The sequence below is a fragment of the Phaenicophaeus curvirostris genome, chromosome 26 (assembly GCF_032191515.1).
Source record: "Phaenicophaeus curvirostris isolate KB17595 chromosome 26, BPBGC_Pcur_1.0, whole genome shotgun sequence".
In the NCBI taxonomy this organism is placed as follows: domain Eukaryota; kingdom Metazoa; phylum Chordata; class Aves; order Cuculiformes; family Cuculidae; genus Phaenicophaeus; species Phaenicophaeus curvirostris.
This window is the reverse complement of record NC_091417.1, coordinates 301,442-316,023: the sequence shown is the minus strand read 5'-3', so window position 1 is coordinate 316,023 and position 14,582 is coordinate 301,442. Positions and strand designations below refer to the sequence as shown.

The 14,582-nt window shown below is 43.4% G+C and overlaps 1 protein-coding gene across 1 annotated transcript; it reads left to right on the top strand.

Annotated features, from left to right (window-relative positions):
* Window positions 1–216: 216 nt before the first annotated feature.
* On the top strand, window positions 217–8,084 carry MEOX1 (mesenchyme homeobox 1). Its single transcript, XM_069876817.1, has 3 exons — window positions 217–1,019; window positions 6,004–6,176; window positions 6,970–8,084. Exons 1-3 carry the CDS (start codon window positions 569–571, stop codon window positions 7,090–7,092), a joined length of 747 nt encoding a protein of 248 aa, XP_069732918.1. The 5' UTR covers window positions 217–568; the 3' UTR covers window positions 7,093–8,084.
* Window positions 8,085–14,582: the final 6,498 nt, after the last annotated feature.

Here is a 14,582-nt window from a genome sequence, read left to right as displayed (position 1 = left end):
ATAGTGTTACAGGGTAACATTAAAGCCTTTTTTGTGTGTGCTGCTCTTTTGCTTTTTAAAAAAATACAGACATTGTTTCTTTAAAAGGCTCCATCTGCAAATCCCATTAGATGCGCGTATAAGGTTTCGGATGATTAATAGTTGCCTGCTTTGCTTTGGTTGGAGGGGCTGAGTGTGTGCACGTTAACCCCTCCTTCCCCTCTCTCACGTTTCACTTCGCAAAGTTGTCACTCTTCCCCCAGCAGGGTATTTAAAAAGAGTTTCTCTCATGTCCAGCACTTCACAAGGCAGCAAGCTTCAGGCCTTGTGAAGCAACTCAGGGCAGTCACCGCATTACTGGTACTGCAATCTGGTAGCTGGTTTCCAGTCTGGACAATGAAGATGTTTAGAAGAGTTCCCAAAGAAACAAATCTGCAACAGCATCAAACCCACAAACAAATGGTTGTTTAGGGAGGAAATCTGTTCCGTATAGTTTGGAAGGTCTCCCCCTGCTCTGCTTCTCTTCTGATTGCAGAGTCTGAGCTCTAACCAGTCACGGACACTGGATTGTGGACAGGACTGGAAGCAAATGGATCCCACCACCAGCAGCTGCATGCGCGGTCCCCAACCTCCTGCTCCGCTCTGGGGGTGCCTGCGGAGCACCCATGGGGATGTCACCACAGCATCAGGGCTGAACCACTACCCACCAGCACCATTCTCCTTCCATCAAAAATCAGATTTCTCTGCTTACTCTGATTTCTCAACCTCCTGCCTGGCAGCTGCTCCCCACAGTTTCCCACGCGAGGAGCAGGCGTTTGTGGAGCAGCACCCGTCTTTCCAACACTCTGACTGGCATTTTGCAGCAACTGAGGCCAGAAGGCAACTAAATCCCGGACTGGCCTTGGGTTCTGGGGAGTCAGAAGGCAACAGCCCAAGTCCAGTGAGCGTGGCAGTGGGTATGAATGAAGATGATGAGGCACCAGCAAATACAACAAATGAGACTGAGAAAAAGTCATCCAGAAGGAAAAAGGAAAACTCAGGTATGTGATATGAATTCAGGGTTGTGGGATAATTCAAGCTATAGAATGAAAGCACCTGTAAGATTAGAAATTAAGAAATAAAGCTGACGAGGAAAACATTTTGTAATTCCTGGCTGGGGAAACTTAGAGAATAACAACGCTAAAACTAAATGGCTTATTCTTTGATGACCTCTGGTGTTTCTATTTTACTCCTCACATCTTGTTTACTGAACTAGGCATTTTACTCACCAGCACACTTCACATTTGCTGTAACTAAACAGGAATCCTGTATGCACTGAGCTGAAAGTCTTAGGATGGGGAGTTACGTATCGCATACCTGCTATTTGTCCTAGTGTAGGAGTGTAGCAAAGAGCACAGATCCCTCATCTTGAGCTACCTGTGCTAGTTGGGAATGTTATTCTAAGATTTGGACATCTCAGTTTCTCATAAGGAGCACAAGATGCAAAGCCTCCTTTTAGATATAAATTCTATTTGCCCTCGCTAGATACTCCATGTGTTTAACTCACAGTCCAATGTCCAAAAACACTGAAGATTTAGACAGTTTTCATTGTGTTGCCCATAGCAAAGCACACTCTACAGTGCTATATTCAATAATTTCATGGTTAAACAACCTCTGATTTGCTGCTGTCTCAAATCCACATATGTGAAATATGCATAAAATTGTTTTCTCCAAAGGAAGCTGTGAACAATTAAGATGCTTACATGCATTTATTTGCAATAATATTCATTTACAAGCTACTGTGTGCTTTTTCCCACAGTACTGCTATGAAATGAGGAGTATTATCTAGTCTCTCCATTTAACAGGTAGAAGACACAGCAATAAAAATATGTATTTATTTATAGACTTTGCAGGTTGGGTACAAACCAGCCACCCCTAATCCTACTGTCGTTTCCCCATTTTCCGATTTAAACAACAACCTTGTATTCATGCTTCCTTTGTCCCACAATTAGACTAAATCTCTGTTCACTTCCAATAGGAAAAGGCTGTCAGGGAATGCATACAATAACTAATATTCCAAACTTCTTTATGCCCAGAATCTAGTTGAAACCCCTTTGTTATCCTTAGAAACCCAGCTCTGGAGATTTTAAATTCAACTATTGAAAAAACCATGTTTAGGGCAAAAACTTCCCCAAAACCCAAAGAAGTTAAAAAAAAAATTAAAAACTAACAATATATTTTAAACATTTGTTAATGATAGGTAAACAGTAGTTTTCAGTATACTCAGATGAGAGGGATATCCCCGTCCTCAAAGAGACTGACACCAGAGTACATCTCTCTTGTTTAAGTAGAAGACAAACACTCTTTCTATCCTCTACCACCAGCACCCTGGACATTTTGTTTTCATACTTCCTGCTGTCCCATACACTTTTCCTCACAGGGGAGTTGGAAGCAATGGCAACACCCAAAGGTCTGGTGTTTCCTACCTGTTGCTGTCTGTAAAAGTTGTTACTCAAGTCAACGCAGAACAGCAGCATCCCAAAGATGCTTCTACGGCTCTTCACTTCACACCTTTCTTTGCTTACAAGCCAGCAGACAGAACTATTTGATACCCCTCCTACAAGCTTTTCCTTCGCCCTGCTGCCAGACAAAATAAAAGAAATGAAGGGAAAGTCTGTGGGTGATTTCATTGTAATTTCCTTCACTTTTCCAGAAACGTAGCCGGACATATCTCATACTCTTTTTTATTGTAAGCAGAACAGAAACCTTTTCTCTCTTCTTGAGGACTTCCCCTGTCTCCTTTAGAAAAATCTAGATCCCTAGAGACTTCTTTGCAGAGATTGGGCTAGTGAAGAAAAATATATTGAAAGCACTTGAAGACAAAACCTACAAAACCAAACTATTTTCTTTTAGTTGGTGACTTATCCACCACAATATTACCTAAACTGCAAAATAGATCCAAATATCACTGTTATTTGTACTAGTGCATGCAAAACCCCTTTGGTTCTTGTGAAGACCCTTGATACTGCAAGATGTGAAGATCTTGAAACAGGGCTCTTCACAGAGTGTTCTGAGAAAAAGTCGAGTATAAGCGTATTTCTCAGACAAATAAGCAAAAATTGTGCAAAAATAATACAAAATCCTGACAATCCTTAACATTTTCTTTGAAGCATGGTTATATTAAGAATGTTTAAAGAACATGTTTAAAGGCTTTCTGATGGCAGTAACCACAGCAGCATCTGCTAGAAGTTCTTGTGGATAAGCATTCACGCATCCTTCCTCCACAGACTTTAGTTACCCAGGTGCTGTGTTCAGTCTTGACTTCACAGACTCATCAAATGACCTGAGATAGAAGTTAACCCAGTGCCAGCTTTCACAGCTGCCTCTGCTGCCCATCCACAAGCCACAGTCATTAAAATTTTCAATTAATATTTCAATAAAGCTTATCTGACCTATCCTAAATTGTACTTGCATTTTTATGCACTTAAAATCCCATAGAATAGGCTGGGTTGGAAGGATCCTTAAAGCCCATCCAGTTCCAACCCCTCTGCTGTGGGCAGGGACACCTTCCACCTGATCAGGTTGCTCAAAGATCTCCAACAACAGTAATGTAATACAGAAGAGAATTCTGGAAGCTTATGTGAATGAAACAATCTAGAAAGTTGATGAGGTTGCAGTAGAAATGAGAATGGGGTAACAGTGTGTGATGACTCTCTTCGTAACATTAGACATATAGTATCCTTGACTGAATCATTCTGGAAAACTTTGATCTGAATTCCCGCCTGCCAGCCTTTACCAGTCTGGCCACTAACTGTAAAGAGGATTTTCTAAACCTGTGATTCCCATTTCCAGTCATGGTTGTATAAAAAGAAGTGGGTAAGAGTAGGCAGCAGCAGATAACCTGAGAAGGACCGAAAAGCAAGGCACAGGCAAGTCCCTCATCAGGTTAAAGTGGTCACGGTGCAGAACATCACACGTCATAGCCCTTCACATGGACCCTCCATTGAGCATTATTCCAAGTAACTACTGGATACTTTATCATCAGCTGCCAGATGAATTCACTATTTATGAGGTCACTTGGCCAACGTTCCTGATAGCTTTCAGAATTTTATGCTCCATAAGAGCGAAATCTATCACCGTCTTCCTACTTGATTTAACCACTTAGACTAAATATTCCCTCAAAGTCTTTAGTGTGGGGAAAAATGTAACATTGTGCAGATGCTTTGTATTTTTATTTTACTTTCTTCTATTGAGGGAAAAATTGCAGACGTGAACAGTAGTTTGGAGAATAACAAACACCAGGTGCACCTGTTGGAGCAAATCCAGAGGAAACCACAAAGATGATCCGAGGGCTGAAGCACCTCCCGTACGAGGACAGGCTGAGAGAGTTGGGCTTGCTCAGCCTGGAGAAGTCTCTGAGGAGACCTTACAGCAGCTTCCAGGACTGAAAGGGGCTCTTGATCAGGGAGTGCAGTGACAGGATGAGGGAGAATGGTTTTCAGCTGAAAGAGGGGAGATTGAGATGAGATCTGAGGAAGAAATGTTTTGCTGTGAGGGTGGGGAGGCCCTGGCCCAGGTTGCCCAGAGCAGGGGTGGCTGCCCCATCCCTGGAGGCGTTCAAGGCCAGGTTGGATGGGGCTTGGAGCAACCACATCTAGTGAGAGGTGTCCCTGCCTATGGCAGGGGGCTTGGAACTGAATGATCTTTAAGATCCCTTCTAACACCAAACTTTCCATGATTCTATGATTGATCTCAGCTGTAGATCACCACAAACATTTACTAAGCAGGTAGGATCCTCCACATACAACTGCTATGGACCCAAATGCTTCTGAGCAGCGCATGTACCCTCTTCAGTGCCAAAATCCTGTATCTGCATAGGGCAGAGTCCTTACGCCTTCCTCCAAAGCATTGTTTACTGTCTATTGCCAGCAGACCAGTTCAATCCAGTAAGGGAGAGTGAGTCCCACTCTGGTCATGGACAGATTCTGACTCCGTTATGCTGGCACAGTAAAGCAGATTTCTGTCGACCGGCTCCAAATGCTGAATTTGGCCCATTGTCTTGCAGGGAATGGGTTGTCTCTTCACACACACATGGATGTATTAGTGCCTGACACAGGTTTTGTTTTGGAAACTTGATAGCATAGAAACATGCATCATCTGAGTTTCTGCACAGATTGTACCGCAGTCCTGGGGTAAGGCAGCCGTTCAGCTCAACCACACAATGACACTGGTTGGGATCCTGGAAGCATGTATGCTTTGTGGTAGAGACATTGATCTTCCTCTGACTTCTGAGCAGCTTTTACTTTTCAAGCTGGCAGTACTGGAGGGAAATCTTTGAGTGGATTTATCCTTTCACTTAGTATTTCCAATTTTCCACATTCTGTTGTCAAAACTCTGAAGCAACGAGGCCCAATTTCCACATTTGGAATATCAAAAAACCTTCAGCCATGAATCCCCATGTGTCTCTTTACAATAACATGTGGCACACAGCCTGGATGACAGGATCCAAGCTACACATCCTGCTCTATTCCCAGAACTATTTAGCTATTTAAAATTCTTCACGTTGGTTTTGGGAGATGAAGACTGGTGGAACTGCCCCATAGAAAGGATGTTCTCCACACAGGGCTAAGTGGTGAGCTCACACGTATATTCAGGTTGCATGAGCTATTTTTAGCCCAGGTTAATTTGATGGAGGTGGCTTTAGCTCCTGGAGTGTTATTGACATTGGAGACCTGCTTGATCCTTCCACATCTGCAAGGGGAACAGAGTCCCAAGGTAGAAGTCCTTGCAACTAACATTCCCAGAAGATGGTGGCGAAGTTCCTAGGAGGGGATCCACACTTCAAATCCCACTTCCCCACCACTCTCTCACAGTCACATTTGTTAGTCTTTGGGAAACGTGGAATGGTGTGCTTGCTCAGTAAGAGACGAGAATGAAGGGGATTGTATAGCTATGGGCAAAAGCACGGAGAGAATTTCTTGGGGGTTGTTTTTCACACAGAGCAACAGAACCACAAATTACACAACCCGTCTGCTTGCCTCTTAGAAACCCACAACTCCAGCAACAAGGCAGAAGCAAGCAGCAAGTCCCGGAAGGAAAGGACAGCTTTCACAAAGGAGCAGCTGCGGGAGCTGGAAGCTGAATTTGCCCACCATAACTACTTGACAAGGCTCAGGAGATACGAGATAGCTGTGAACCTGGACCTCACCGAGAGACAGGTACTTTCTGAATACCTGCCTCACCAGCTTCTTCCTCCTCCACCACGACTTCTCCCTAAAGCTAAAACCCAGATATGTTACTCGAGGGTGTACTTTTGCAATGGCACAGAGGTATTTGAATACAAAGCCTCCACATTCTTTTAAAAGACATTTGTTACAAATTTCTGTGAATAGTTAATGTGTGTAGTTAAGTTCACCTAAACTAATGACACATTTGGGAATAACTGATGTCTACTGAGCTGCTATTTACCACCACGCTGTGGTATATTCCAAGTAACAAGCAATAAGACAAGAGCAAATGTCTTCAAGTTGCATCAGAGGAGATTCAAAATGGATATTGGGAAAAATTTCTTTACTGAAAGAGTGGTGAAGCACTGAAAGGGTCTGCTCAGGGAAGTGGTGGAGTCTCCATTCAAGCAGGTATTCAAAAAATATATACATGTGGCATTTCAGGACATGGTTTAATAAACACAGTGGTGTTGTGTTGATGGTTGGACTTGATCTTAGAGGTCTTTTCCAACCTTGATTCTATGACACTAATATGTCAAGTCTTACAGATGGAATATGGATATCACCTTAGACTATGATTACCAGGGAATTATTAGAATGCCAAATATTTGGCATATGCATTCTTCCTAGGCCAAGTAGAGTTTTGAGGCTGTAAATAAAGACAAAATACAGAGTCCAGAGGATTCCATAAAACATTTGTCTGTCAAGACAAATGTATTTGTGCAGGTCTACTTATATGGCTCTGATTGAGGCAATAAGTTATTATTTTCTTTTTATCGCCCAGGTCAAAGTGTGGTTTCAAAACAGAAGGATGAAGTGGAAACGTGTTAAAGGTGGGCAACCAGTGTCCCCACATGAACATGACACAGAAGACATGGACTCTGCTACCTCCCCCAGCTCTGAGTAGCCCCTACAGCAATGGGAGAGGAGCACGGAGAGAAGAATTGAGCAGAAAGTGGATGTAACATTGCTCTGGGTCAGCTACACCATGAGATGATCCTGCCTGCAAAACCTGTTACCCCCCGAGTCTTTAGAAGGTGGATGATGCTTTAGGTTACAGAAACAATTAGAGAACACAGAATCAAAGTCAAAGGAGGGCATGATTTTAATTTTTGTCAATGGATTTAACTCACTGGATTGTCTTCAGAATCAAAGCTAGTGAACACTGACTATCTAACAGGAGTGACGTTGCCTAGGCTGACAAATGTGTGAAAATACAGGCTGCCAGTCAGCAAATACTCTGTGTGACGCAACTGTATTCTCACCCAGGCTTTCCCTAGTCACATCATTCTGCATTTGGTCAAGGCACATTTCCCTTGTGTCTTACTTTAGAGAAATAAATAATTAGACAGCTCTTGTATTTTTTCTTGCAGTATGAATTGATCACTTGTTTGGCCACGCAGTAAGAATAAACAGAAAACTGGGATCAAAGCTATATAAACTGAAACTGCTTACCAGTTTCAGAAGAGCTGGCTTTCACACCAATGACCCAAGAGGGCAAGTGCCTTGTTGATGTTTGCAGAGGAAGATTTCTTCCAAGTTTACTGTAAATTCTGAACTTAAATTGCTATATCTCAATTGCAAATATTTGTTCAACGCAATCATAACCAAATATCACAGCCGGTACAGCAGAGATTAAGCCCTCAAGGCAACAGCCATTGCTATCTTGTTTTCAATATTTAACTCTATTTAACTGAAGGAAACTACTCTAGTGCTGCATTTTGTTTGGGTTTATGGAATCCCTCAGGAAACCCAGTTTGCTTTGTGAAATCAGGATTGTCAGGAGAAGCAGAAAACAGTGAGTGATTTAATCTGGTTTACTGTCTACAAAGTCTTGTTTCACTTTTCATTGGAGACAAAATTTTCATCTGAATAAACATGTACATGTGTATATTTAAAACTACATATAAAAACAACTATTAATCTAGGTATTGTGTGGATTTACACACATTACTGTCTTCTAAACCAATATCTGGATTTATGACATTTACGGTTAAGTAGCCAACTCAGCCCTTTTCACAAATTTTCCATCACAGGTTATTTTTTTGTGAATTTTTTTTTTTTTTAGTGTTTGCAACTAATCCGTGTTTCACACAAATGAATGGCCTCTGGGCTTTTTAATGCATGCAAACATACCGTGTCTTTGATCACCTTTGCCTCTGACAGGGGCTGAGGACGACAAGAAACTTTGCCATCAAACTTTAAAGCCACAGCCAAATGCCCATACTTCTCATATACATAACACATACAAGAAGGCTTCCAATAAAGAATAAAACTGCCAGGTCACCACCACAAGTCTTAAGAACAAGTCCTCTGGAAATTAGTCCCCTTGACAGTCAGAACTTCTAGTATATCATAGAATGTTTTGGGTTGGAAAGGACCTCAAAGCCCATCCAGTTCCAGCCCCAAGTAGTTACCTAAAAATTTTGCCTATGCACAGATGAGAAGCAGCTACGATTTCCTATAACTCTTAGAGCAGAAAATGCCTATGGCTCTGCTTAAACCTCGGTGCCTTTTGATGAAGCTTCTAACTAAACTCCCCAGTTTAGCTCTTGGCAAACACTGAAGCTGTTTTGTTAAGAACTCTGTTGGCTAACTCAGTCATTCTACCCTCATAGAATAATTTGGGTTGGAAGGGACCTTAAAGATCACCCAGTTCCAACCCCCCTGTGACAGGAAGGGACACCTCCCACTGGATCAGGCTGCTCCAAGCCCCATCCAACCTGGCCTTGAACCCCTCCAGGGATGGGGCAGCCACAACTCCCTGGGCAACCTGGGCCAGCGTCTCACCACTCTCATCATGAAGAAATTCTTCCTTATACCAAGCCTAAATTTGTCCCTCTCCAGTTTATACCCATTCCCCCTTGTCCTATCACCACAAGCCTTTGTAAACAGTCCCTCCCCAGCTTTCCTGTAGCCCCTTTCAGGTATTGGAAGGTCACTCTAAGGTCTCCTTGGAGACTTCTCTTCTCCAGGATGAACAAGCCCAACTGTCTCAGCTTGTCCTGGTATAGGAGCTGCTCCAGCCCTCGGATCATCCTTGCAGCCTCCTCTGGACTGGTTCCAACAGCTCCATCTCCTTCCTATGTTTAAGATTCCAGAAAAACAAAACACTCATCTCCAGGAACACGAAACACTGTGGGACAGGAGTAATTTGTGACTTGTTTCCTTGTAAGCTCTTCCACACCTCATACCCCCTCACTGCCTCCTCCCCACCACAGTTAGGAAGTCTGCGGGTTGCAGGAACAGCTTAGTTTGTGATAAAAACTTTTGGATTCTTGGCTAACAACATAAACCAAAATCAGCTCCTCACCAAGAAAGGAAGCTATTAAATCTTCCCTTTCAAGGAAGATGTCAACAGTAGCATATCGCATCCTAATTAATTTAAAAGTTAGTCAATGGGATCTCAGTCCATACTCATAATTACAGCTTCTAAACAGTCTTTGCTCTGGCTTTTGAGAAACAAGATGTGAGTCACCTGCGAGATAGTTTTATGCTTAGGCAGTTTCCACATGAAACCATCTGCTTATTCTAAGACTTAAGCATTTTGTGAAGGACCATTGCACTCCTGACATCAAAGCATTTGACCCCTGAACTTCCGGTGCCAAGAATCTTTCAGGCAAAGTCTATCGTCTGGGAGCAAAATCTCTGACCTGCAATTATTCTTCACAGAAATACACACCAGGCTTTATTCTTTCTGCACTGAAGGGAAGTGAGCTGCCTGGGGATGTTTGGCAATGCTTCCTATGCCTGATTCTCAATAAATATTCCGAGCACACCATCAGCCACACGACATCGGGAAGGTCTGGTGAGACTTCCACAGGAAGCACACGCAGGCAGAGGAGGAAGGCTTCCCTCCCATACACAGCCAGTGCAAATTCCCCACAGGGAACGGGGATAGCTATAAACACAAAAATATGGGCTGTAGCCCTTTATAACTGTCCTGCCTCTACAAAATACAGGAAGAGAGTAGAGTCATAGGTTTTTATGGACATTTTATCTACCTAGCCAGAGGCCAACATAGCACAGGACCTCATATATTTTACATAGTTTCTGCATCCTGTGGCTCCTGTTGTTAGGCGTCAGTTTCATAGAATCTTGGAATAGTTTGTGTTGGAAGGAACCTCAAAGCTCATCCAGTTCCAGCCCCTGCCATGAGCAGAGACACCAGTTGCTCCAAGCCCCATCCAGCCTGGCCTTGAACCTCTCCAGGGATGGGGCAGCCTCCCCTGCTCTGGGCAACCCGGGCCAGGGCCTCCCTGCCCTCATTGTGAAGAATTTCATCCTATTTTCTAAATCTACCTTCTTTTAATTTAAAACTGTTACCCCTTGTCCTGTCACTACAGGCCCTGGAAAGAATAAATCCTGCTGCTGTAAATCTCCATCTCTCTGAGAAGGAGCCCTTCTCTGTCAGGTCCCTTCCAATCCAAACTGTTCCGTGATTCTATGATCCCAAGGATAAAACTGTTTGAATTGGCTGGTTGTAACTTGGAAAAGCTGTGATACCAACAGCTTTCTTGTAGGTGCCCAAATTCTAAGCCAGTCTCAAGAATTTATATCAAGCACTATTTTCCAGAAGGCTGAGACAGGTGTCCTTCTTGAAAAAGAAGCTAACAGAGATTTTCCAAAGGACATTTTAGAAAACTCCAAGAGGGCATCCAGAAAACAGTCAAGACTAGTGGTCTGGGTGCAACTCTCACTTTTCCTATCAGGTTACACCTTACTGCTTGGTCTCTAGTTTGACCCACAAAGTGTCTAATAAATCCTCAGGTAGTTTATCTTTCAGAGGAAATGAGAGAAATCAGACCATCCTCACTGAGCCAGCTGTTCACATCTGGGTGGCAGGCACACAAACTTTACGAGGCTCTCTCTTTTAGACGTTATAAATGAAGATAAGCAACTTCAGTGAGTATCGCTGGGTATGTGACCTGCACAACTAGCTTGTGAGTTCTGAAAATGAGCAAATGCATCTTGCACCTCTTCCAACACACTGCTTTGTCCTGTTCCCAAGAACTCCATACCATACTAGGAGATGGTAGATCATAGTAACAAAACGAATATCATGAAAAGAATGCCAACTATGAAGGAAATGTGTGAAAAAAAAATAGATGCTTCGTTTTCTATATTTAATAATCTGGAGAAGCAATTTGTCCAAAAGAAGTAAAATGCAAAGATGCACAGTAAAAGCACAATAGGTATTGATACATAGATACACATATCTAGAAAGAGTGCATGCACACAAAAAACCCCATTTGATATGTGATGACTTCTGGAATCAAGATGAATCCAACCTGAAGAACAACCCAAAATCCTTATTTCACACACACACACAAAAATCCTTTTTATTAAAGATCACTTTGAATTCTTCAGACAAAAACAATTAAGTTGGCAATTCAACTCTTTCTTGTGACCTCCAATTTCTAGAAAAACAACACTGCAGCACCCTGTTTCAGATCCTTTCAAGCCAAGTTACACAAAATTCAAGCAGCTGCCGGTGTGAACTCGCCAGCAGCCTGGCCTCTGATTATTCATTGTTCATCTTTGCACTGGCAGCCTCTATCCATACGCCATCGTGACCCTGCTTTTTCCATGTCCAGGAGTAAGAGAGATCTTTTCTAGACTTAACCAAGTAAAGCAGTTATCTTACACTAATAAACAAACAAAGCAACAATTCTGACAACAGCTACGTTACAGCTAATGAGCATTGTCTGCAAAGGGAAAACCTTTGGCCCATGGGTCAGTCTGTACGCTGACACACGTATGCCCATTTGTGCCCTGAGAGACCACTGTCCTGCAACTCCCCTGCCTGGTGTTTCCTTCTTACCCATCACAAAAGCAACCCTCCTTTTCCACCTCCTAAGACCGAGTACAACCACATCTTCCTGGGTCTAAGGCAGTGAGACCAAACATTAATCCTTGCTACGATGGAGCTCTGCTGTAGAAACAACAATCCCTGTCAATATAATGTGGGAAAACCCGTATTCTGCCATTTTTCTCTTTTCACTGGACGTGCCTTATCACGTGGCTCACAAAGCCTCATGTTTTGTTAAGGGATGTAAAGGTTAATGCACACCAGATGGCAGAGAAACCATGTTTCTGTGGAAGCTGGAGAAGTGTCCAGCTGAAAATACATCAGGCTGGAAATACGGGGAAGAGAAATTAGAGGTTTCTCAGCATTTTACATACTTAAAAAAACAACTAGTCTGGATACAAATCATTGAAAGTCCTAGTGCCTCTTAAAGATCTCTGGAGCTGCTGAGTCTCATGGAGCATCACATTTGTCTTACTTAACACACTGGTCTATGGGAAGTTTGAGAATTTGTATGCATCTAACACACCTGAAGTCCTCATTTAGGGCACTGTCACCCAAACCAGACTTCCTCCTCTCCTAACCAAGAATTCCTACATTCCCATCTTTCCATAATCTTTCCCACCCTAGGCACTGGGAAATGAGTCATTTCTTCCTGTTCACAAAAGAAAGGGGTCTGGGGGCACAGAGCTGCCCTGTGGCTCCCTGCTTGGCAGGCATCCCAGCTGGGAGCTGCAGGAAGCACGGTGACACCCAAAGCACGCTGGTGGCATGTGGGGTGCCTCATAGCTATTCAAAGTACACATTTCTCCTCCAACCATGACGAGAGGCCTTAAAGCCCCCGCATGTGCAGTCCTCCTGGTTAGGGGGGTGTGGTGTGATGAATGAAGAGTTTCCTTCAGTTCGCGCTGTCTGGAAAACACGAGAGCCCTTTTAGGAAGCATTTCACAGCCAGAGATTTTTGACTGGGTCATATTCTACATGGCAAAGTTTATAAATCCTACTTCCAGGAGAATTTCCTCCACATGGAGACAAGCACACACAACAGATCAGCACAGCTTAAAAAACAGACACAATTTTTCAATTACCCCACTTTCTTCCCGCACCTCTAGCACAGTTCATATTAAGTTTCATCAGCCACTATCTAATATTTTGGGTAATTCCCTTCCCTTGAGGAAAGCGCACAGCCCCTTCAAGAAATATTATATGTCTGCGTCTGTGACCAGACTCTGAACACTGGATCCGTGCAGCACTTCTAGGCAGATAGACAGGAAATCCATTTTCTTCCAGTGATTACAGTAGAAGGGCTTCTGTCTGACTGAAACTTGCCTGGTGCGGCTGTAAAATAATCTCAGCCTCAGGCTATCGCCTTTCAGGCTGTATTTGTGAATTACGATGGGGCAGTTTCCACTGCACTATGGGGTACAGGCAGGTGTCTGCAGAGCCCTAGGCTTTGTTTCCCTTCCTTCCCCCTGCACAATGCCACATTGTTTTAATTTCTACATGAAGGAAGGATTTTCATACAGCACCAGACTTTTCCATTTCTCCCTATACTGTAATTTTTTTTTTAAATAACTTTTATACAAGGATAAGCAGGCGGTTGTCTGGAAGCTCCTTTGGGAACAGATTGCAGAGAGATAATGGGAGTGAGTAACAGAGAGGATGGTGACTTCATACTACTGAGGTTTGAGTCATGATTCTCTCTTTCCTTTTTAAAGAATAAAACATTTTTTCAGACATCTCTCAATCATACCAAAGATCCATGGCTTCAGAGCAGGAAAGAGCTGTGTGAATTGACACTTAAGCTTCCTTACAGCCGCTAATTTTTAAGTTGTTGAAAGATTCTGACACCCCACGCTCATGCCCCATGATAATCTGTCACCCAGAATCCCACAGGTACTGCACTCCCTGATCCAGAGCCCCTTTCGGTACTGGAAGCTGCTCTAAGGTCTCCCCACAGCCTTCTCCAGGCTGAACAACCTCAACTCTCCCAGCCTACCCTCACACAAGAGGTGCTCCAGCCCTTGGATCATCTCCGTGGCCTCCTCTGGACTCACTCCAACAGCTCCATGTCCCTCCTGTGCCCAGGACTCCAGAGCCGAACTCAAGGCTCCAGGTGGAGTCTCAAGAGAGTGGAGTAGAGGGGAAGAATTTCCTCCCTCATTCTTACCCTGTTGTTGTTATAAGCAATAACTACTCATCTTTGAGAGATCAGAGTCTTTTCATTACTGCTTCTACATAATTTCTTCCGTATTTCTTTTCTTTTGGCATTGTGAGGATTTCTCAGTGAGTGACAAGTTGAGGGAGCAGCTGGAGGTGAAGTTACGCCTGAAATTTTCTAGAGCTGAGGGTGAACCCACAAATAGAGGTCAAATATTCTGAGGGCAGTCAAAAAAATTGTCCTTTGGAGACCAGCCCCTGGATGGTGAAAACCAGAATCATAGAATCACTGAGGTTGGAAGAGACTTCTAAGCTGATCCAATTCAACCATCATTACAACACCCCTGTACCTACTAAACCATGTCCCAAAGTGCCACTGCCACATGTTTTTTGAACCCCTCCAGGGATGGTGACTCCACCACTTCCCC